Genomic DNA, 26,139 nt, shown 5'->3' on the forward strand with positions numbered 1-26,139 from the left:
TACCCTTTAAAATTAGGCAAACCTTTGATTCTGAGAGGAACAAATGAAGCAAAATTCAAACATTTCAGGTTTTTTAAAGTTAAAAAAATGAAATGACTTCTATGGATGATGTTAAATTTTTAGGAGAGCCACACTCAAACAAACAAATAGAAATGTAATACGAATTAAAAAGTACTTGTTCAGAAAAATGGTCATCTCTATCCATGACTTAGTTAATGGGGTGGAATCATATTTCAATCATGCTAAGGCATTTTGATGCAATTTTAAGATGCAACGAGGCGCCTCCATAACCAGGTGGGAAGGAGCAGCAGTGTGTAGCACACGCTTCTTGATTAGACCGGGGTTTGAGCCCGTCACCACCAACTACGGAGGATGCGGAAAGGTCAGGGAATAACCACTGCATATCCCCGGAGCAATATAGCCTTAGTTGCTAATGCTCCAAATAACAAAAAACCAAATAACAAACAACAACAAACAAGATGCAACAGATTAACACAAAATTTGTGCCTCACCAACTGATTTACAATCAAAATCAAGCCAATGCAGGCTTTCCAAAGACATTTTGGAGAAAGAAAGACTAGAGAATTTTCTATAATTCCTTTCCAAGGCCATCACAGAGTGAAAAAACAGAGACAAAGCAACAATATTCACAATGGAACAGTCCAAAATCACTGAATCCGAAGGTGTCCAAACAATTTAATTCCAATGTGAAAGGTGAGAGTGTTTTTTTTTTTTTTTTAATGAAAACCCTAAACATCAAAGGTATTAGAATCTACAGTAACTTAGTACCATGCATGGGTTGGAGGTTGAGAAGATGAAAGAAGATACTTGTCGACATTAGACTTGAATTTCTTTAGATTGCAATTTTCAGGAAACAAGTGTTCCAGAAGTTGAAGGAATAAATGAGAAACAAGAAAAGTTAGTTCTGTAAATTTGAAGGTGAACAGTAAAACGATGCTGACTGGTTATGGCACATGTTTGGACTTAGAAGAGAGAAGGGAAATTATAGAAGCCAATTCAGAAGAACAGTGCCCATGGAAGTAACTATAAACAAGCACAAAGCAGAAACAGAATGTCTATGAGAGAGAGTGGAGTGACTTTGTAAGAGATGGGTCATTAATTAACTTAACTGCCTTCTTTTTAATGAAGTCTAGAAGCCTGAGAGAGATTATGGAGGCAGCGTGTGTGTTTGTTTATTTGTTTACAATGATGGAATTGTGCATTATGAATCTGTTTATTCCACAGGAACAAACTGTGAGTCAACATTTATACAAAAGAGATTCTGCTGTATTTACCAAGAAGATGTATAGTGAAAGTGTCTTGGGAAATAGCACACTAACTGGTTTCTCATCATATTCACTTCTATTTTGACTATGCAAAAATTTCTGGCCAAAAAACCACAAAAAAAAAAAAAAAACTTGTCCTCCTGATCCAACACCATATGACATTTTTTCTTTTTCTAAAATTGACACTATACCTAGCTACTGCTGTGGTAAATACAAAGAAAAACACAGTCCAGACAGCTGACCTTACATCCTCAATGCTACATTGAACAGACGGCCACTGTGAAAACTGTGCTTTTTCCTCTAAAACTTCAGAAATGAGACAGTCACCTGTTTCCATCTCTTGATTGATTTTTTTGTAAGCAAGTTAAAATCAGGAATTGTTACTGTCATTATTGATTCTCCCCACCAAATTTAATGTAGTTTACTTTTGGGCAGCGCGATATAAATCATTCAAATAAACTGCCTCCCAGGGTTGACCAAGCGAGTAGTTGGTAATTAATTGTTGTCATAACCACTCTTCTACTAAGTGGGATTAATAATATTGTTTAAGCTTATTAAACTTAAAGCTTATTAAGCTTAAGCTTAAACTTAAACTATATTAATAATATAGTTTAAGCCCAAACCACTATATTTTAAGATGAAGTTTCAAGCAACTTACTGCTTTCCTTTCCTTGACATCTTGTTCACTAGAAAACCCACAGAACTACTTATGAGAGTCTATAGGAAACTGACACTGGGAACTTCCTGAACTACAAATCCTGCCATCCGTTCTCAATAAAAAATTTGGGTTCTCAAATCTTTTATCCTCAGAGCATACAGAATTTGTAAAGAAGAAAACCTCCAACAAGAACTCCAAACAATAACCAAGAAACCAAGATTGTCTTCAAGAATGGATTTCTTCTACATGTTATCAACAGAGCAATAGAAGATATTGACAAGACCTTCAGAGATCCCCAACCCAGCAGGGACAGAAGAACCACCATATGTACACCTTACATACCAACAACAATCAGTACAAAAATTAGCAAAAGAAGCAAGAAAATATGGAATCGCCACTTTCTTCAAGAGCACTGTCTCACCGAAGCAGATCCTAAAACATTAGCCCAACAACCCTAGAGGTCCTATTTATAAAATAGACTGTAGGTGAGGGGATACATACATAGCAGAATCATATAAAAGACGACTTCAGAATTAAAAGATATGCAATATGGAAGAATCCTAAAATATGATGCAGACCTACATGCATTCCAATGCAGTGCCACATGGGACTTCAAGAAACTTCTCTACAAACAACCAATACAACAGAAGGAAATTTAAAGAAGCCTTCTTCATAACAATATTCAGAGCCTCATCAATTAACAGGATACTAGGAATGTAATTCAATCCTCAATATCACCACCTATTCAACAAGAAAATAGAGTAAGATAAGGAAAAAACAAGAGAAAATACTTCAATAATCCTGAAGAACAGCCCACACACAACCCCCTCCAGGCTCCCAGTACCAGCCAGCAGATATTCAAAACATGAAGGTAGCAGCATCTCACCCAAGAACCACTGGATCCATAGATTTAATCCTATAATGTAACTGTTGGCAGCACCTCATTCCAGTATGCACAACAAGTTTTGGTAGCATCGGCAAGCAGGAGTCTGACAACAGGTAAGAATTTAATTTTTATGTATCTGTATGTATATTTTTCCTTCTAATACCTTAATCTATAGTACAACTCTGTATAAGCCTAATGTTATTTTAACTATAAAAATTCTTAGCTTGGATTCCCTAAAATTCACAATTAATAATTAATTACAAATATTTCCAAATTTTAACTCTTTACATTTTCCCCCCACCAACTAATGTATTGTCTGATGATAGGCAGCGGCAAGTTTCCTGAAACATCACCTTAAATATACAGGGCATCCGAAAAAGTCTGGAACCATTAAGTTTCCAGGTTTGTTTACAAAATTGGCTCTATAGTTCCAGACTTTTTGCACAACCTGTATAGTGGTTTGGACTATAAGCTTAATAAACTATATTATTAATACAATATAGTTTATTAAGCTTAACAAACTATATTATTTCCATGAAACAATTTTCATGGAAAACATCCATGTAATGTCCTTCCCGAACTAAATAGGAGTTAGTAAGTAAAGTTCAAGGTGGAAATTGATGGTCACCTTCTAGTAATGAGGGAAGTATGAGCAAATAGGAGTGCCTGTTAACATTTTCTCATACTTTACAAATTATACTAATTCAAAAAAATTTTCCTAAGAATATTCCTGTTGAATAGAATGGGGCAGTAATATTAGTATTAGCAACTGATGCAAATTTACACATCAGTAAAATAAATAAAAAAATAAGCTATTCATATCACCCATCTATTCTCATCTCATAATTTTTCTAGTTCTTCCTTAAATTTATTCAAACTACCCATCCCCATAACACCAAATGAAAGTTTGGTGTTGCGGTAGTTCAACTACCTGCTGGCTGAAAGAAAATTCCACACGTCTATCTTGCAACCGTCCACCATTGATTTAAATTTATGCCCCCCTCGTGCATTGCCTGAGCAAGAGCGCCATCAGCATTTAGCTTCTTCAATCCATTCAAAACCTTAAACTCCCCAATGAGATCTCCTTGTAGTTAGCTAGTTCCCAGACTCTGCAATTTGCAGAACTGAAATATTTCTTGGTAAGCATACCCTTTTGTTCCCTTCACTAATTTCATTACTCTTCTCTGCATATGTTCAAAAAAAGATCCACATCCTTCCTGAAATGAGGTCTCCAGAACTGTATGCAGTCAGCACTCAAGATGTAGTATAACCATTGCTTTATAATAAAACAGGATAATTACCTCTTTACCATTACTGACAAAATACATGTATATATCACTGACAGATCCCCATGAGCTGTCCTCCTCCTAGCATCCTGCCACCACAGCTCAGATAACTTCATGTCTAATGGCACAATTATTCCCAGGCCCTTATCGTTCTTCCTTGAGTACGATACAATACAGTTGGTATATTATTCTGGGATTACTGCTACCCAAATATAGTACCTGGCATTTGTCAATGTTAAACTTCAACTGCCATTTCTCAGTCCATCTGCCTAGTTCTTCTATGTCTAGAATACCCTGATTACTATCATTAACCACCCTGAAAATCTTTTTATCTCTGCAGACTTAGACATTAAACCTGATAAGCCTTCAACACTATTAACAAATGCTGGCACCAACAATAGGCTCAGCAATGAACCCCACGGGGGCTCTGCTAATAACATCAGTCCAAGAAGTGAAATATCTATTGATAATCACCCTGTCTTCTTCCATTCAACTAGCCCCCTAATGTCACATTGCTCCAATTTGTACAGCAATTTTCTAGCACCTTCTGCCACACAGACTCTCATTGTGTTGTGTTGCACAAGTATAGCCTCCAGCATTGTAATGGGCAGTGGGTACGTCATGGATTCGTCCTTTCTAAGGGCATCAATCTATTTCCTTAATCCCTCATATAAGCTCATCTTTGTGTGCTTTCTGAAATGAAAGCACACAAAGACATTCCCTTTGACTGTGTCATGTCCCACTACTCATTATGCCACAAAAAGAGGCAACGAGTGGAACACCAAATGTTGCTGTGATTTATAAGAGAACTGGCACTTTTTTGCTTTGCTCCTCTTCTTTGAGACATGGTTATAGCTTACATTTAATTTAAAATTACCACAAGAACTAAGAGTCATGAATATAACAATGCAATGCTATTCCAAGATTTTGCTATGCAGTACGTACTGCAATATAACATTTAAAAATAATGCTACTCACCTTCTAATCCTTAACTAAATACAAAAATATGCCAACTCATGCAATTAGGACCTTTGAGCTACTTATTTACTACAATTTGAAACATTATGCAATTACTACTATGCGCTACACTGAGTGGACAGAAATCGTGGGTTACCTACCTAGTAATGGGTAGGCCCACCTTTCGCCCAAATAAGGGCAGTCATATGGTGAGGCATTGAGTCCACTAGTTCACAAAAGCATTACATGGGTATTTCCATTTATGCTTTCTGCACAGATGTCCATAATTCCATCACATTCCTGGATAGAGGATCCAAAACTCAAGCAGACCTTTCTACAGCATCCCAAAGATGCACCACAAGGTTCATATCCAGTGAATGGGGAGGCATTCTATGGTGGTAAAATCTGCGGAATTCACTTCGAACCATGTTCTAGTCACCTGTGGAGAGGTGCATCATCCTGTTGGAAGAGTCCACTGCCCTGTAGTTGCATGAGGACCACAAAGGGATGCAGATGGTTTGCTTGTTGTTGTTGTTATTTGGTTTTTAGGAGCATTAGCAACTAAGGCCATATTGCTCTGGGGATATGCGGTCGTAATTCCCTGACCTTTCCACATCCTCCATATTTGGTGGTCATGGGCTTGAACCCCGGACTAATCAAGAAGTATGTGCTACGCACTGCTGCTGCCCACCTGGCTACGGAGGCGCCCAGATGGTTTGCAAGGATGGATACGTAACCTGGAGCTTTTAGAGACACATATAGATGTACCAGAGGTTCCAACGTGTGCCAGTTGAACACACCCCAAACCATTACCGACCATCCACCTGCCTGGTGGATGTTTCTTGTTGACATGAAACATCATGTGAACAGTTTCTTGTTGACATGATGGGTACATAGCTTTGTGTGGTTTCTGCCAGAAACACACCCTCCTGTCCGCTTGAAATAACTGGAAACGGGACTCATCAGAGCAGGAGACCTGTCTCCAATCATCCAAGATCCAATGACAAAGTTCTTTCACCCAGTTGAGGCATAGAGTCCTGTGTTGTGCTGTTAGCAATTGGACTCTGGTGGGTCGGCAGCTCCCATAACCTATTGCGACTAATGATTGCCTGATGGTATTGATGGAGACATTTCTGGCTCCTCCCTCGTTGAAGTTGACAATGATTTTTGCCACTGTCGCTGTCCGGTTGGCTGAAACAATGCGAGACAGTCAACAGCCACATTCATCCACCACCTTTCTCCGCCCATAGCACTGTCCACGATGAGATGTTATTCCAGAAATGGTGTAGTCCCAATACACGCTTGATACTGTCAAACAGAGATAGTGCAATTTCTGTACCACCTCCATGATAGATTGACCCATGCGTTGGGTACCCACTATCATCCTTCTTTCAAAGTTGGTTAACTCATGATGTTCATCCATACTGGCATCACATTACCATCTACATGAATGCAGTGATACAGTATACCTACATACCTGCCAAGCGGTGGGTTTTTCCACTAGCAAGAGGGGTGACACGTTGCCCAGGAACCAAGTATCTCATGAATTCTGTCCTTTCAGTGTACACTAAGTTACTAATTACGAGATACGATGCTCCCACCAAACTTGCCGATAACAAAGACTTTATGAATTAGTCTATAATCAAGTCACAAAGGAAGTCAGGCAAGCTAAGGCAGATTATTAGAAGTCTGTAGCAGAGAATGCAAAGAAAAACTAAGAATTCTATGTTTATATTAGCGGTAGAAGGAAGGGGTTGAATCACATTAGGCCACTTGATGTTTATGGGATAACTGTTGATTAATCTGCTAAGGTTGCAGACAAATTGAATAGGTATTATGCATGTAATACGAACACAAGGAATTCTTTAGCTAATGAGATGGCAGAAGTTTATCACACTCTCACAAGGAGCTAAATAACTGTGATAACTCAAAGGAAAGTGGAGGAGAAATTGTTGAGGATAGACATAAAATAGGCACCTGGGCAGATGATATCTATCCAATTACATTAAGGGGACAGCATAAGAGGTAAGCAAGCCCTTAGCCATAATTATGAGAGCATCCTTAGTTTCAGGGGAGGTCTCTATGGACTGGAGATGTGTGAATATATCCCCAATTCATAAATGGGTATCAAAAGGTGTCAGGAGTAATTATACACCTGTTAGCTTAACATCTGTTATAGGGAAAATAATGGAATCACTGGTTAAAGAAGAATGCAGGGCAACAGTATAATTGCCTGTCTGTTTTGGACAGACAGGCAATTATACTATAATCAAAGCATGGAGTTTTCAGGGGGAAATCTTGTCTAAACAATCTGATAGGTTACTAGGATGCAGTGACCATGGAACTGGATTGTTGTTATTTGGTTTTTAGGAGCATTAGCAACTAAGGCCATATTGCTCTGGGGATATGCAATGGTCATTCCCCGATCTTCATGGAACTGGATGAAAAAAAAAATAATTTTGACATCATATATTGGATTTCAGGAAGGCTTTTGATACCACTGCATATAAGACTGCTGTACAAACAAGAAATGTGGCATTAAGGGCAAAAATTACTAGGTGGTAGATGACTCTCATCAACCGGTGAAATACCACCACTTTGCTTATTGGAGGCTTGAAGTGGGAGAACCCATGATTAGTCTCTAGAGCTAAGTTCTGGTCAACTCTTCCCTATCTCTTCCATCATGCAGTATGATTGATGACTTCTAAGGTTATGATGAACATCGTGACGAGATACAATATTCCTTATATTTCGAGGGTACAGCTCTAAAACAGTGTTCGCAGGCTGGCCGCTAGTTAGTACACCGGACTGAACCTATTGGTAACTCTCTAGGAGGCTTCCGGAGCAGCTAGTGTATAATCTTGCTACCTCTACTCTGCCAGATAGTGACTGGAGGGAGTCCGAATAGTGTGTATGCAGGGAGCATTGTCGAGGCCACGTTATGTCAAGGATCTGGGTATATTCTTACCACGTGTACGCCATATCCAAAAATTTCATTACTTCATACAGCATGTCCCACCCACTTTTTCTTACTATTGAGTACACCATGAATTGTCAAACTAATAGAGCAAACTTATCTGTGAAAAGATCTAAACCTCCCAAGCACTTCCTAATTAATTTCACAAATATATGTGGTCTCAATTCTAATCTCAATGATGTCCATTTCCACTTGCAGTCTGCCAAACCCCATGTACTTTTTCTGACAGAATCTCAGTTATCGGTTGATTCAACAACTGCTTATCTCAGATGGCCAATTTATCCGCTGTATGATTCCTTTTGCCTCAAAGGTGGTACTTGTGCATATGTCCGTTCTGATATTCCCATTCAGAGACTTGGCAATTTGGAATCTCCTCTCTTTGATCTTCTCTGGCTTAAAATCTCTCTACCTAATTGTGTCAAATTCATCTGTTGTCTCTACTGTTCTCCCAACTCCACTAATCACTTGGAACTCTTTGACTTCCTCTCTTTGCAACTTGATTTTCTCCAGTCCAACTTTCCTAACAGTGAGGTAATTTTCCTTGGTGATTTTAATGTTCACAACTCCAGCTGGCTTCCATTTTCTAGTCACACTGACTCAGCAGGTCAAGATGCTCAGGCTTTTGCAATTACTAATGACCTAGCACAGATTGTTCATTTACCTACAAGAATACCGGACAATCCTAATCATACAGCCAATACGCTTGATGTTTTTCTCACAAACAACCCAATGGAACCTTTATCTCATGGCTATTCCCAACCTCGTGTTGTTTGCCATTACAAGAATGCAAAATGGGATGACCTGTGAGACGTCTTTTCTTCTTTTCCTTGGTCGGATTACTGTTTCAAAACTTCTGATGTCAACGTTTGCTCAGATCGTGTCAGTGAAATTATTCTTGCAGGAATGGAATCCTTTATCCCACACTCCACTTTAAAATCTCGTCCTTTATCTAAACCTTGGTTTTCCAATAAATGTGCTAAGGCTGTTCAAGAGAAGAATGTTGCATATCGTAATTGGCTTGTTTCTAATTCTTCAGTTTCATTTTCTGTCTACACCAAAGCTCGCAACAATTGTAAAGCAGTTATTAATCAGTCCAAACTAGAGTTTGAACAGGCTAAGAGTAGAAAACTTGCTTCTTGCCCTAATGGTAGCCGAGCATTCTGGTCTCTTACCAAAGCTATTGGCCGCAACTTTTGCCCATCTCTGCTCCCACCTCTGGCCAAATCAGATGGTTCTGTTATCACTTCAGCCAAGGATAAAGCTGACCTGCTAGCATCCCATTTTTCTTCCAGCTCATGTATTAATGATCTTGGTAAAACACCTCCCACCATTCCCAACACGCTCCATTCAATGCCTCCTGTGGTCTTCCGTCAAAAGGATATCAGAAGGATTTTGATGAATCTTGATGCTAAGAAAGCTCCAGGTCCTGATGGTATTTCTCCACTTGTTCTCAAAACCTGTGCTCCTGAACGTACTCCTATTCTTTGCCGCCATTTTTCACTTTCTTATTCCAAAGGTGTTTTTCCATCTGCTTGGAAATTTGCTCATATCCAGCCAGTTCCTAAAAAGGGTGACAAATCCCTCCCATCCAATTATCATCCCACTGCAATTACTTCTACTCTTTCTAAAGTAATGGAGAAATCAATTAACCGCCAACTCTTAACTACCTAGAAACCTTCCGTCTGCTCAACGATCGCCAGTATGGATTCTGTCAGTATCGATCCACTGGTGATATTCTGGCTTATGTTACCCATTTATGGACTAATTCAATGGAAAGGTTCAGTGAAACACAAGTAGTTGCTCTTGACATCTCAAAGGTTTTTGATCGTGTTTGGCATAAAGATCTTCTAAACAAGCTTCCATCTTATGGTTTGCCAACTGTTTTTAGTAATTGGTTATCCAGTTTTCTCTCTGATCGCTCACTGAGGGTGATGGTAGATAGCTCTCTGTCTTCTAACTTCTCCACTAATGCTGGTGTCCCCCAAGGTTCAGTTCTTTCCCCCACTCTTTTCCTCTTGTATATTAATGACCTTCTTCCATTGACTGGAAATCCTATCCATAGTTTTGCCGATGATAGCACATTGCATTCCACTTTCCATTTTGAGAAACCTTGTCCTGCTCAATCAACTTCAACTTCTCGAAAATCTGCTACCAATTCCTTAAATGCCAACCTTCAGGTAATTCTCCAGTGGGGCAAAGACAACTTAGTTGATTTCAACCCTTCTAAAACTCAGTCTTGTCTTATATCTCACAAAAAGGATTCTTCTGCTCCTATGCTTATCTTTAGTGACACTCCGATTTCTAGGCAAAATGATATATCTCCTTTGGGGATTACCCTGACTTCTAATTTCTCTTGGCACAAGCACATTACAAATATTGCTTCCTCTGTATCTAAAAAACTTGTTTTTCGCTTTCGCTCTCGGCGTTACTTTTCTTCCAAACAGCTGCTCACTCTGTATAAATCGCAAATCCGCCCTGCCATGGAATATTGTTCCCACATCTGGGGTGGTGCCCCCAAAACCTCTCTCAGTCTTCTTGATTCCATTCAGAAGAGGGCAGTTAGGTTAATTAATGATTCATCTCTAACAGAGTCTCTCCACTCGCTTTCTCATAGACATACTGTTTCTGCTGCATGCCTCTTCTACAGATACTTCCATGGGCACTGTTCTTCTGAATTGGCTTCCATAATTCCTGCTCTCTCTTTCAAAACAGTCCGAGCACGTGCAGCCAACATCCATTTACTGTCCAACTTCAAACCCACAGAACCAACTTTTCATCTTCCTCATTTATTCATTCAACTGCCGTTTTCTGGAACAACCTTCCTTCATACATATTTCCTGAAAATTACAATCTACAGAAGTTCAAGTCCAATGTCAACAAATATCTTTTTTCGTCTTCTCAACCTCCAATCCAAGCATGGTACTAAGTACTATAGGTTCTAATACCTCTCGTGTTTGGGGTTCACATAAAAAAAAAAAAAAAAAAAAGTTACAGCTATGGATAAAGGGATGGTAAGGTGGAAGAAAACAGGAGTGGTTATCAATGGGCACTGCGCTTTATGGACTAATGTTCTTAGTGGAGTTCCTCAGGGTTCAGTGTTGGGTTCATTGTTTTCAATATTTATCAATGATATTGATGAAGGAATAAGAGGCTTAATGTCCAAGTTTGCAGATGATACAAAGGTTGGCAGGGTGGTTAACAATAGTAATCAGGGTGAGCTTCCGCAAGAAGGTCTAGAAACATTGGGTTGATGGGCTGAGAAATAGCAGTTGAAATTTAATATTGATAAATGCAAGGTACTCCACATAGGTAGCAACAATCCCAGAGTAACTTATTAATTAATTTTGTGCTACTCAAGAGGGTAGAGAATAAAAAAGACGTTGGGGTAATTGGGCAGTCAGATATGAAATTCTCTGAGAAGTGCAGACATGCTGCCAGGACAGCTCATCGGGTTTTGTCAATGACGCACAAAAACTTTGCTAGCTGGGATAAAGAAGTGATTATCCCTTTGTATAAGGCCATGGTTAGGCCTTATCTTGAATACTGTTTACAGGTATGGAGGCCTCACTTTAAGAAAGATGTAGACCTGCTGGAATGGGTTCAGAGAAGGGCAACTGGATTGAAGGGAGCAAAAGGGTGCTCTTATCTAGAAAAGCTTCAGTTCTGTAAATTGCAGTATCTTGAGACTAGGCACCTGTGGAGAGATCTGATTGAAGTGTTTAAAATCTTGAATGGATTGAGTAAGCTGAATGTCAATGGTATTATTCCACTTGCCGACACTAATTACATCAAGGGGCACAAATTTAAGTTGAGGAAGGATGAAGTAAGTATAGTTGTAGGATATATGTGTGGAAGTTTCCCTTCAGCCAGTGGGTGGTTTTGTTGTTGTGGAAGTGGATGGGTTAGCATTAGCATTAATAGAGGCATACAAGGCAAGAAATCAAGCTAATGCAGCATTAGCCAAAAAAAAAAAAAAAAAAACTTTCCCATTTCATCCTTCCATTCGTTCCAAATGCCTGTCCAGCTCAGCCTTAAATTTATTTAGGCTATTAGCTTCCACAACAAAAGATGGAGGCCTGTTCCACCAATCAACTACCCACTGGCCTAAAGGCGAATTTCCGCACATCTATTCTACAACCATCTTTCCTCAATTTGAAACTGTGCCCCCTCAGGTTCTTAGTTTGAGCAAGATGAAGAATCCCATCAGCATTCAGCTTGCTCAACCCATTCAAGGCCTTATACACCTCAATCCGATCACCTCGCAGGTACCTACTCTCCAAGCACTGAAATTTGCAGAACTTAAGGCTAAGAAGTGGCAACTGAAGTTTAACCTTGACAAATGCAAAGTACAGTACTGCATATGGGTAGAAGTAACCCCAGAGAAAAGTACCAACTGTGTGGTACTATACTTAAGGTGGTAGAAAATGAAAAAGACCTGGGAGTAATTGTGCAGTCAAATATGAAGTTTTCTGAGCAATGCAGACAGGCTGCCAGGGCAGGTCATGTGGTTTTGTCAATGATATATAGGAATTTTGCTAGCAGGGAATGTCCCTCTGTATAAGGCAATGGTCAGGCCACACCTTGAGTACTGCGTACAGGTCTGGAGGCCTCAATTTAGGAAGGATGTAGATTTGCTTGAGAGAAGGGCAACAAGATTGGTGAGGGGAATGAAGGGATCCTCTTACCAAGAGAGGCTTAAGTTCTGCAAATTGCAGTGGCTGGAGACTAGGCACCTGCGCAGTTTTTTTTTTTTTTTTTTTTTTTTTTTTTGTTAGTTATTGGCGCAACAGTTTTGTGGCCATAATGCACCTTCCAAGGTTTTTTGCAGTACACTGATCCAAGTCCGAGGCAGGATTCAAACCCGCCTCAGGCTTGGATCATGGTGACCTTTGGGTTGCCAGGCAGGCACTTTACCCACCCGTCTAGCCCGGTCAGCACCTGTGCAGTGATCTGATTGAGGTGTATAAGGCCTTGAAATGGGCTGAGCACGCTGAATTCTGATGGGATCCTTCCACTTGTTCAGATTACAAACCTAAGGAGGCATAAATTCAAATTAAGAAAAGACAGATGTAGAATAGATGTGCGGAAATTTGCCTTTAGCCAGCGGGTGGTTAACTGCTGGAACAAACTTCCATCTGTTGTTGTGGAAGTTGATAGGTTAAATAAATTTGAGGAGGAACTGGACATGAATTTGGAGGGAATAGTGTGATTTTTTATTTTTTTTTGGCTGATGCTGCATAAGCTCATACACTTGCTTTATTGCATCACATGCCACTACTACTGCTACTACTTTCTTGGTAAGAGCACCCCTTTGTTGCCCTTGTTTGTACTCTGTCTAGCAACTCTACATCCTTCTTAAAATGAGGCCTCCAGACCTGTACACAGTACGCTACGTGTGGCCTGGCCACTGCCTTGTATAACGGGGTTATCAACTCCCTGTCCCTGCTAGCAAAATTCCTATATATAATTGACAAGACTCCATGGTTAAATAAATTCAAGGGAGAACTAGGCAAATTTGTGGAGGGTATGGATGGCCAAACTGTTTTTTTTTTTTTTTGTTGATGCTATATATATATATTTATTTTTTTGCTGATGCTATATAAGCTTGCTTTCTTGCATCATTTGCCATTACTACTACTACAGTAGGGAGACTTTTCTGGATTTAGTGGATTACTGTTTTCTATACCACATGTTAGGCAAATGGGAAAGCAACACTCTTGATCTAATTATCAGCAGTCACACTTCATCATTAAGAATCTACAGATAAAAACAATTGCTAGGTGGAACTGATCACAGTGTACTGATATGGGTTTTACATAAAGATGTAACTATTCTCAATTTTGCTGTTGTAATGATGACTTTCATCATTATCAGGATCCACTGATATTACCAACTGAAAATTCTAAATGAAAGGCATTCAGGGTTAGTTGGTTGGTTTTGTAGGGTTTTAGGTGCATCAGCAACCCATACTGCACTATATATAATATGACTGTAAATTGCATGTGTCCAGTGGTTGATTTACCATTTGCTGCACGGCAAACCAGAGTTTCTGGGAAAACTATCCATGCTACTCTCACCTGAGACCCACTAACTCTGCCATTGTAATGCCCATAAAAATTCCCTGCATCATTGACAGGATTCAAACACAGGTCTTTTTCACCCAGTGTGGAGAGGATGTATTCAGAGAAGTAATTGTACAAGCCACCAAGCTTTTCATACCAAGAGGTTCCATTCAAGATATAGACCTAAATGGATGAGAGATAAGACTAGTAAAGAGAAGGAAAATGCATGGGATGATTATAAATTATCAGTGGCCACAGAAACATACATTAAGTACAAACTAGTCTGTAATCAAGACACAAAGGAGGTGGGGGGAGTTAGGCAGGCCAAGGCAGAGCATGAGAAATCTGGTCAGTCCGTAATGCAAAAGAAAGTAGCAAAATGCCATCTGTTTATGATAACACTAGAAGGAATTGAATGAACCACATGAATGGCACAAACCCTGCTGATCCTGTTCTGGTTACTGACAAATAAAACAGAATAAATATTCTGCATCTTTTTTTTTTTTTTTTTTTTTTTTATGTGAACCCCAAACACGAGAGGTATTAGAACCTATAGTACTTAGTACCGTGCTTTGGTTGGAAGTTGAGAAAACGAAAGAAGATATTTGTTGACATTGGACTTGAACTTCTGTAGATTGTAATTTTCAGGAAATACGTATGAAGGAAGGTTGTTCCAGAAAACGGCAGTTGAATGAATAAATGAGGAAGATGAAAAGTTGGTTCTGTGGGTTTGAAGTTGGACAGTAAATGGATGTTGGCTGGTGGCGGCACATGTTCGGACTGTTTTGAAAGAGAGAGCGGGAATTATAGAAGCTAATTCAGAAGAACAGTGCCCATGAAAGCATCTGTAGAAGAGGCATGCAGCAGAAACAGTGCGTCTATGAGACAGCGAGTGGAGAGACTCTGTTAGAGATGAATCATTAATTAACCTAACTGCCCTCTTCTGAATGGAATCAAGAAGCCTGAGAGAGGTTTTGGGGGCACCACCCCAGATGTGGGAACAATATTCCATGGCAGGGCGGATTTGTGATTTATACGGAGTGAGCAGCTGTTTGGAAGAAAAGTAACGCCGAGAGCGAAAGAGAAAACCAAGTTTTTTAGATGCAGAGGAAGCAATATTTGTAATGTGCTTGTGCCAAAAGAGATTAGAAGTCAGGGTAATCCCCAAAAGAGATATATCATTTTGCCTAGAAATTGGAGTGTCACTAAAGATAAGCATAGGAGCAGAAGAATCCTTTTTGCGAGATATAAGACAAGACTGAGTTTTAGAAGGGTTAAAATCAACTAAGTTGTCTTTGCCCCACTGGAGAATTACCTGAAGATCGGCATTTAAGGAATTGGTAGCAGATTTTCGAGAAGTTGAAGCTGATTGAGCAGGGCATTACGAATACCCGCCACAGGGACGCCGGCCAGGTGTTACCAATATTTGTATTCTGGCTGGTCTTGCCACTTACTTTCCTGGGATTTCAGTGGTATGGGCATATCAGCAGTATACCAACTTAAACTGAGAGTTGAATGAATTTGTGATAACTGTAAGGAAAGTTGAAGAAAATTTGGAGGCCAGAAGTAAATAAGGCACCCAGGAGGTGATGGAATCTATCCAATTATATCAAAAATAAGCAGCAAAAGAAGGTAAGAATTTTTAGTCATAATTATGGGAGCATCCTTGGGTTCATGGGAAGTCTGTATGGTTTGGAGATCTGCAAATGTCTCTCCTATTCACAAATGTGGATTATTATTATTATTAGCCATATGGTACAAGAAAGCCTGAGGCTTATGCTGCATCAGCCAAAAAAAAAAAAAAAAAAAAAATTCCCGAGTTATTCCCTGTGTGTGATCAAAGGGAGAAGTGAGTAATTATAAACCTTTGTGCTTAACTTCATTTCCAGGGCAAATAATGGAGTCAGTGATCAAAGAAGTAATGCAGGATCATTTTTTTACAGCACAGATTTGTTATGGAAAGATCTTGTCTGATTAATCTGATCGTCTACTAGAATATGGTAAGAAAGGAAATCGATGCTAAAATAATAATTAAATTGATGCATACAACACTTTAAATGATTCTGCACGTGCATGTGATATACTTGCTGACGTCAACCAAGTGGGAAAAAAAGCTTGAAAAAAAAGTCAACTAAGATGGTATGTCTCTCTCTCAACTTAATTTTTAACACCAGTAATAGCAATTTTAATGATATAAAGTCTGGCCACATTATAAAATGAATCTAGTGATTGAAAGAAAGAGAAAAACCTCAAAAATTCCAGGGAAATTGTAAGTCTACTTTCAGGCATAAAGTTATCACAAAAAAAAAGTACACAGAATGACTAGAAGTAATTTCAAAAGTGAAATTTCTTCCACTCATTCTATAATGTTTTCTTTTTTAATTAATGAAGAAAATAAAATCCAATAGTCTGATCAATTATAGAACTCAGCCTTATATTATTTGCTGTGGAAAAACGATATGTAAGATACCCATTTGGCTTACTGAATTAATTTCATAACTCCCAGGTTAATTTTATTTACGTAAAGCATTTAAGTAATTTCCTTTCCATATGGTTTCTGACAATTATAATTTTAAAGATCTTATTAGCTTCTATTTTATTATTTGTTACTTCTGACCTATTTTATTAGTTATCATTTAAATTTGTAAAATAATAAGAGAAGTTTACCTCAATATAATACATAGAACACTTCCCTATGATACTCTCCGGCAATTTAAAACGAAAAAAATCACAAATCTTACAAATAAAAAATAATTAAAACTCAATTGAACACAATTAAAAAACAACTGAACAGAATCAGAAATCAATCTAATGAAATTAAAAATTAAATTAATTAAAAGAAATTTAACGAAAAAGTAAAATTGCAAAAAAAAAAAAAGCCGATTTTCCTTCCTGTCATGATCACAGGAACAAAACAGGGATTTTCGTTCCTGTGATCACGACATATGGTTGAAAAGCGTTGTCAGCTTCAGGAAGGAAAAATCGGGGGGGGGGGGTGCATTTTTTTGTTAAATTTCTTTTAATTAATTTAATTTTTAATTGCGTTAGATTGATTTTTAATTGTGTTCAATTGAGTTTTAATTATTTTTTAATGTAATGTAAGATTTGAGATTTTTTCATTTTAATATCAATATAATATTAGTTCTCATCAGAACCTCAGCTAGATTTTACTGAACTGGATATAGAACCAGGTGCTGGGTTGGTATCTCATCCACCCACGTGAATCGGTCCCTCGCTTCTATTCTAGCAAAAAATTCGCCGATTTTCTCATAAATGATGCTAATTATTTTTATCTTATAATGGTTTGAAAGACTATGAAAACACCCGATCTTTATTTTTGCTATAATTTGTACGCAATATAGCATATTGCCTCTCTTGAAATCACGTGTATGTGACAAACTCATGACATAAAATAACAAACACATTGTTGCTACGATTGTTGTTATTATGTTTCCATGGATATACAGCGCCCTCTTGCATTACGAAATAAGCGATATTTTGTAAAAAGTTCAATGTTGTGATTGGATCTAAACGACAGAGCAGCTAAGGCCCAAATGTGCCTCTCTACGGTTCAGTTGCATATCTGATACAAAATTCTAAGATGCAAATCTAAAATGTATATTGTACTATACATTTCGCATCTTAACTATTTGACAGTTGAGCTTATGTGTTCATTAATGCCAGGTTATATACGACACGACCAGTCATTTCGTCTTATATTTTGAACGGATAAAGGGGCTAAATATGAACAGGGAAAGTAGAACCAGTCGCCTAACTCCTCCCCCCCCAACACCCAAAAGAAAATTACTCGAGCGCTATCCATAAAAGATAACGATATTTACTGATTCTTCCTATTTCAAACTATATCGATCCCCATATGAAAATTCCTGGCGACGGAACAGCGAAACAGGCAATAAAATCATAATAACAAAAAAAAAAAAAAAAAAAAACACATTATAATTAAGATTAACGGGCGGAGAAAAACTGAAATTTCATATTATAGTCATAAATCTATAGAGAGAGAGAGAAGGAAAAAAAAAAAAACACTTACAGGTATAAGAGGGTAAGCATGCTTACCGCCAACAGAAACCAATTAGGAATGCTGCTAATATTAAGCAGTTCCATCTCTCCACAATCAAACCGAGATGCTATTACTGACAAAAAATTATAATAATCATCACCCAAGTAGGAAAAAACCAATGTTCGAATATTCTTCTACAGCGTTCAGATCATTATGTAGAAACGAAGAAACTTCACTGCATGCATCATGGGAGAATTAATCGGTATTCTGTTCTGCAGAAAAGCGCAGTTCCGTTTCACCGCAACCTAGCAGGAAGTAGAGGTGAAGTCAGCAGCATATAATTACAGATTACATGCTGAAAATGATTGCACCAAAATGCAAGAATAATATTAAATTGCAATACTAAACATATATATATATATATATATATATATATATATATATATATATGTGTGTGTGTGTTATTTAAAGTTACATATAAAAATATTTCCTTTTTGTTTGTGCTGTACCAACTATAAAGTCATTGTTGTTATCTTATTCATGTTACCTTATGAAATCTTAATTAAATTGATTTAATTCTTGAAGTATTTCAACACACAATAAAACAAAAGTATCCTTGTAAACGAATCAAAATTATTATGCACTGAGTTGTCACTTTATTAGGTACACCTCCTCTCTTCACGATATGGAGTGCCATTCAGTAATGGCATCAGTGGGCAGATGTAGGGATGCTATGCGTGCAATTCACTGCGAGAATGGGCAAAATGAAAGATTTCAAGTGACTCTGAACTTGTCGACTCTGTAGTCAACGCCACACAAGCATTTTTTTTTTTTTTTTTTTTTACAGGTCGATGCAGAATGAATCAGCTTCCTTGCATCATTATGCCATTTTAATACTAACAATTATGGAAGGAGTATCTCGGAAAGAAATTGTAATCCTGCTGGAATTTTCACCTACCGCTGTATCTTGAATGTATCCAATTGGTCCAATGCCTAAATAGCATCCAGTGAACGCTGTGGCTGGAAGCAACTCGTTAATATGAGAAGTAAAAGAAGCTAAGTCTTGTGCAAGGTAACAGAAAGGCTGTAGCCAGTCAAATAACAACCTAAAAACAGTGGTAATCAAAAAAGGCATTTCAAAACGCACAACTCGGCGTATACCTAGTCATGGATGGGGTCTGGCAGCCGATGACCGAATCGAGTTCCACTCCTGTCAGCAAAACAACAAGATGCGATTACAATGGGCTTAGAAACGCCAACACTGGAAGTTAGACGATTAGAAAAACGTTGCTTTGTTTGACGAATCCTGGCTTCTGCTGTTTCATGCTAATCGATTTCACCGCAACCTAGTAGGAAGTAGAGCTGAAGTCAGCAGTAAAGACTACATGCTGAAATCCAGAATGTGGCGAAAACAGCACAAGTCCATTAACCCATCCTGCCAAGTGTCAATAACAGAAGCTGCTAGTGGCAGTGTAATGGTATGGTGAGTGTTCTAATGGTACACACTGAGTCCCCTTGATACCAGTGGGGAAACATTTGGATACTACAGGTTATCTGTAAATTGTTTCCGATGAGGCGCATCCCTTCATGGTCGTAGTATATTCAGAGCTTTTTTTTTTCTGCAGGAACAGCGTTCCGGAATTTAAAAATAAATAAAAAAAAAATCATATTTAAAACAAAAATATATATATTATTTTAAAATAAAAATTTATTATTACTAATGCCGTTGGTGAGTTTTGCTTCGGCGGAGAGTTAAGCTAGGTTCACAGCTTGACTTTGTGACTCATCTGTTGAAGTGCTCGTCAATCGCAACGCTTAATTTAATAATGAAAACGCTTCAAAAAACAATGGCTTATTCCACAGGTTAATAACGCTTACTAATCCCGTGGGCTTATTTAGGGCCATATGCAGCCATAGGCATAAACAGTAAAAAAAAAAAAAAACTGCAATAACAAATATGATTACATGCTTTAATTAGAAATCTTTATAAAAATGTTTTGAATATAAAATAATACCTATTAAATTAGTTTAGTACAATTTACTATACTTTTGTAATTTGACATGTCAAATTAGTGCTCATGACGCCATTATTTATAAAGCATCACTGTGGAATGAGAACGTGTATTCGTGTAAGTGCGATATTATTGAAGTATCAAATAAAGGAAAAGGTGACTATTAAACACTCTACAACAAAGATACGGGTGTTCAGGGCGAGTGGCAAATGTAACAAGCGACCAAAATGATAAATAAATATATATATATATATATTTTTTTTTTTATTGAGATCTCAGGGAAAAAAAATCACTCAAAAACTGCTTAAGACTGTTAAACAAAAAAAAAAAAAAATAAAATAAAATAAAAAAAATGGGGCATTTGGCACCACGATTCTTCGAAATATTTTCTGGTGGAGGACAACCAGATCCTCTCCCCTTTTCTAGGGAGCCTTCCTCAGCGTTCCGGAAAATTTTATATTTTACAAAAAACGACCGGACAGTATCCATCTTCAAATGAGCTCTTCTGACAGGATAATGCATCACGGTACGAGGCCGGAATTGTACAGAACCTGTACCAGAAACATGAGTGAATTCAGGGTAGGGCAGTGTTTCTTGTGCTTCCGTCACCAAATCTTAATCCAACCGTGGTACAATGTGAAACAAGCTCTTTGAAGCCGAAATCTGTAACTGCTCAATTTGCAACGTGGGAAGCGGTTTAGCCAAGATGGCATGCTTTTGACACCTCGTTTGGTTACAAAAGTTCATGTCATGGAAAATCGAGGCTGTTCTGAGAACTGAGGAGGTACTGCTACGTAATAAACGTAGGTATACATAATAAAGTGGCCACTCAGCGTAATTTGGCAATCATTAGCCGTAATATATTACGGCTAATGGTTATGGGAGCCGCTGACCCACCAGACTAAGGCCATATTGCTCCGTGTATATCGTCTGTATATTGCGTATATTCTCAGGTAGATTTTCTGTTTTGTTGGAAGAAAAACCATGCTACCATCGCCTGAAACCGACTAACTGAGCCACGTTGTGAAAAATGCCCATAAAATTCCTCCGATCATCGAAGGGACTCGAACTCAGGTCTTTTCTATCAGGTGTGGGGGAGGACGGCGATCCTACCAACTATGTAGACATGTATAGTATCTTATGTGGGACGGCACCTGAACGTGAGTTAAACTCCGCCTTTGTACACTGTGATGATTACAGATCAATGTAACAGGCCAGAAATGTGTGTAACGTTATGTTTGTGCAGTGTGTGTGTGTGTTGTTTAGTTGTTTCTGGCCTCTTTGTCACCAGGCAGGCAATCACCTGAAAAGCCTGCTCAATGTCAGTCTACACCACGGGGAGGTGGGCCACAACTACGCATGTAATGTGGCAGACCTCGAATAGCCCGTACTGAATGGGGATCATTCAAGGAGAAAAAAGAAATGTAATAATAAAAAAAAAAACATCCAAAGTCCACTGGTTAAGTGCAAGACTAGTGGATGCTACGATCCCATACCTAGGGAGCCCAGGCACAAGCAAATTTCCGCTCGAGAGAAGGGCAAGAGGTCAGGAGAAAGAAGTCCCGCACCCATAGACAGTAATGAAAGCCCTTGGGTGCCAGCAAAAAAAAAATAATAATAATAATAAATAAAAATAACAATAAAAAAAAAAATCCAAAGTCCACTGGTTAAGTGCAAGACTACTGGATGCTACTATCCCGTACCTAGGGAGCCCGAACCAGGCACCGGCAAAATCCCGCCTTGAAAGAAGGGCAAGAGGTCAGGAAAAAAGAAATCCCGCACCCATAGGCAATGGGTGCCAGCAAAAAAATAAAATAAATAAAATAAAATAAATAAAAAATAAAATAATAATAAATAAATAAAAAATAAAATAATAATAAATAAATAAAAAATAAAATAATAATAAATAAATAAAAAATAACAATAAATAAATAATTAAGATAAAAAAAAAAATCCAGTCCACTGATCAAGTGTAAGACTAGTGGATGCTACGATCCCGTACCTAGGGACCCAACCCCAGGCACCAGCAAAATCCTGCACCCACAGACAGTAATGAGTCCTTGGGTGCTAGCAAAAAAAAAAAAAAATCTCGCATCCATATGGAGAAAGCAGTGAGTGCCAGCAATCCCGTACCACAGGAGACCCAAATCCTGGGTACCAGCAAAAGAGTTCGTCTCTTGAGATCACAATTTCTGCCCCTTTAGGAGCTGTGGAGAGACAGAAAATAAAAACTCCGATCCATGGAAGGAGAATACAAGTTCGTATTGTCAGATAAGTGCAGCCAGTAAAGTCCAACCACGTAGTCCAGTCAGATGAGTCCTATCGAAAAGTCATTCTTGTTTGAAATTAGTTCTGGGAAAAGAGAAATATCACAGCATGTATTCAATTTAAGGTACGTCCTGTCAGGTAACTAGGTCCATTTTATAATATAACCGTGATAGGTGCGCTGAATACTAAATATTTGTTTCAATAGAGTCCAAGAGCGTAATCAAGTATCAGCATAACCATAAGTTTTTTTTTTTTTTTTTCTTCTTCTCCTCTTCTCTATTGTTTGAAGTTTAGGATACATTTCTAAATAAATGCAAAAAGCCTATTGTACAGTTAACATTCACGTAAGGTAGTGGTCGGAAGTTGAAGAGTTTGTTGTAGATGGCGTAGATGTATTTGACAGCGGTCCGACAGTTGAAAAAGAAGCAGGAGATGGAGTTGTCAACATATCTTTTCTTTTTGTGAATACTTCTAATGCAAATCTTTGAAATATGTGAAAGGATCTTTCATTTTCCACGAATATAGCAATGCTGTGAGTTGACAAGGCCGAATTGAAATAATTTTGAATTTAGGGATCCGTGACCAGTGATTAAGTATGAAGAGTACAGACTAGGGCTGAACCATTTCTTAACATCTCTTCTTGTGGCAAAGGTAACATCTGATATAAAGTTTCGTGTCACATGCCCAGTTTGGCTGCTATCCCATCTAGTTTGCCAGATGTTTATCAAAATTTTTCCTTATTTTTCTATCTGCATCTATATTACAAGTTATGCCAAGAATTTCAGTGGGAGTTCTGTTTTTTTCGGTAGCAGAGACCTTTGTACACGAGGTGAAAGTCCATTGGAAGCACACCTTCCAAGACCTGCAGTGCAGCAGAGGATACTGTCCTGCAAACGCGAAGCATGGAAAGGAGCATAGTTCTTTGAAGTGTGATTAGTTTACCTTTAAATTTGATGTTTGTTGCCGTGTGAAACCACGCTCCAGAGGCGTACGTGGCCATTGGGACAAAAACAGCCTTATAATATAGGGAAAGAGTTTTCCTATTTAATACCCATTCAGTCTTGGTAATTCTGATTAGAGCGTTAGTATATTTTTTGATCTTTGAAGTTAGATAGTTGATGTGGACCACAAAATTAAATCGGTCATCCACAACTCCGAGATATTTGAGCTGTGGAACCATTGGGATGGAACGGCCATTAATTTTAATGAGCGGAGGTCTACCATAATCAAATTTTCCCCTGAAAGTCATCATCTTGGTCTTTGAGGGAAATATACTCAGTTTATTAGTGGCTGTCCAAGCAAGGAGATCAGAGAGGACCATATTGGCGAGAGATTCGAGATTTGCCTGCAAAGATGAGAATCAAATCGTTGGCATATGCTATTGCGTGTGTCTTATCAAAACTGAGAAGTAACCAACTGTCTAGGACTATATTCCAGATGATGGGTCCCAAGACAGAACCTTGTGGACACCCTCTGGAAACTTTTCTTGTTAGAGACTGCCTTTTTTAAATGACTCTGATATATCTGTCTTGAAAGTAGCTTCTAATTACGTGGAACAGTTGTCGGGAGCAAGTGGCCTTACCGAGTCTATCGAGGGCGCTTTCCCACCACACGGAGTCGAAAGCGACCTCGAAGTCAATAAAAATTGCTAATTCATATTTAGCCCGATAGGTCCCAATGTGATGGACGAGATCCACAAGGGCATCTTAGCAAGATTTTCCCTTCTTAAACCCGAACTGTCGGGGAGAATTTAGGTTGCTGTTTTCAAAGAGGTTTATAATTCTTAGAGCAAATAGTCTTTCAAATAATTTTCTTAGATATGCTAGCAACGAAATTGGTCTGTAGGCTTTCGGGTCTGAAGCTGGCTTTCCTGGTTTTTGTATAATTTTGATGAGTGTACTTTTCCATACATCTGGATAGATTCCTTACATAAGGCATTTGTTATATAAATTGATGAGTACTTCTGGCATTATTTCAAAAAGTTTTATTATGAATATGTTTTCAATTAAGTCGAGGGCCGGACATTTCTTGATTCTGATTTGGAGATGGCTGATTTCAGTTCATTCAAGGTAAAAAGTTCTGTGTCTTCAAGGGGTTGTTGGTATGCACAGTTGTTATTTCTAATGGAACAGTGCTCAGGGGAATCAGTGGATTGCTCATCGTGCGGAAGAAGCCTGTCCAGTATGGCATTGACGGTGTTCTGCCAATTTAGAGTTTCTACATTGTTGCTAATGACGGTATTGTAAACCTCAGTAGAGTGGATTTTATTTTTGCTGAGTTTATGTAACAAGCCCCATGGGTCGGAGTTGCCAACAGTTTGGACAAAGTTTTGCCACGATGCAAGTTTCTGATTATCGATGGCTTTTACATACCTCTTTTTCAAATCGCGATATATGTTTTCAAGTCTATCTACTTCTGGATCAGGCCAATTCCTTTTCCTCTGATAGTTTTTGCGTGCTTTATGCACTTGCTCACGCAAATCAGAAAGCTCTCCAGTCTACCAAGGAACAGTGTTTGAGCGAACAATTTTCTTCTTAGTGGATCGGGCTGAAGCCTTTATTAGAGCATTTTGCACATAAGTGTCATGTTTAGTAGCAGAGGAGGAGGCCAGGGAAGAAGATATATCTGGAGAGAAGTCACGTCGAATAGACGAGCAGAAACTATTCCACTTGATGTTTTTGATTGAGTATCTGACTATATCATGGGGGGAGACAGTTTAAGACTGTTAGAGATCCCATAGAGATGTTAAAGGTGATAGCTCAGTGATCGCTATTTGTAAGGTCAGTGTTTACTTTCCAGCCTGCAATTTTTGGAAAGATGCCGCTTGAAGACATTGTGAGAATAATATTAGATTCTCCCAGAGTATTAGAGAAAGTATATGGCTGATGTGGCAGATTATGAATAGTCAGATTGTGCGCGAAGATGAACTCTTCAAATAATCTTCCTCGGTTGTCTAATACGCCGCTGTGCCATAAATATGATTTAGAATTTGAGTCTGTTGTTATTAATAAATTGGCTGTTCCGAGAGTTTCAAAGACTTTTTCGAGGTACAATAAGGAAAAGTTCAGGTCTGCAGAAGGCGGACAGAACAGGGATATAATGTAGAAAGAAAAAGATGATACGGTTACATGAATACAAGTAGAATATTGATCACACAGACTTGAGATGACTGTAATATCTAGTTTATTGTTTAATATGACAATGGCCGATTTAGGATCAGGGACTTCAGCATGGATAACAGGAGAAGCCAAAGAGAATCCCGTGACTTTTGAATATCCACCATATGACTGTTTTGAGAAATAGGGCTCCTGTATGCATATTAAGTCCAGATGGTGTTCTTCACTGACAATTCTTAATTTATCTGTGACACTTCGAGATCCGTGTGTATTTATTTGTAGTAATTCAATTGGATATATTACTGTATTGCTGTTTGTATTCGTAAGGTCGCCATTGGAAACAGTCTACCAACTATGCTACCCACAAGGGCAAGTAGTTTCAGAGAGGATCATGTCAAAGCATGGGTGAAAGCGGCGCAGTACAACGTGTTTGTTCTGAGCGCTAAATAGGCTAAGCATAATGATCATTGTACCACAAACCAAAGCCCATCATGCTTCCCAGAAATTACCAAAGTACAAAACTGAAGTGGTTAAAATCATTGATATCATTTTTAATTGGAATATGCTATGTAGTACACTGCAAGGACAAAATTCAGGGGAAACCTGGTTC

At 38.4% G+C, this 26,139-nt stretch overlaps 1 protein-coding gene across 3 annotated transcripts in view; it reads right to left on the bottom strand.

Annotated features, from left to right (window-relative positions):
• Window positions 1–18,292, bottom strand: part of LOC150085924 (cytochrome P450 3A24-like) — a 120,168-nt gene extending 101,876 nt beyond the window's left edge. For all 3 annotated transcript variants that reach the window (XM_090373584.1, XM_090373583.1, XM_090373582.1), the window contains exon 1: window positions 18,164–18,292. In XM_090373584.1, coding sequence (XP_090229710.1) covers window positions 18,164–18,237 — 74 coding nt within the window. In that variant the 5' untranslated portion in view covers window positions 18,238–18,292. The remainder of the gene's footprint in view (window positions 1–18,163) is intronic.
• Between the last annotated feature and the right edge of the window lie 7,847 nt (window positions 18,293–26,139).

The sequence above is a fragment of the Mastigoproctus giganteus genome, chromosome 5 (assembly GCF_048544385.1).
Source record: "Mastigoproctus giganteus isolate SK-2022 chromosome 5, ASM4854438v1, whole genome shotgun sequence".
Classification (NCBI taxonomy): Eukaryota; Metazoa; Arthropoda; class Arachnida; order Uropygi; family Thelyphonidae; genus Mastigoproctus; species Mastigoproctus giganteus.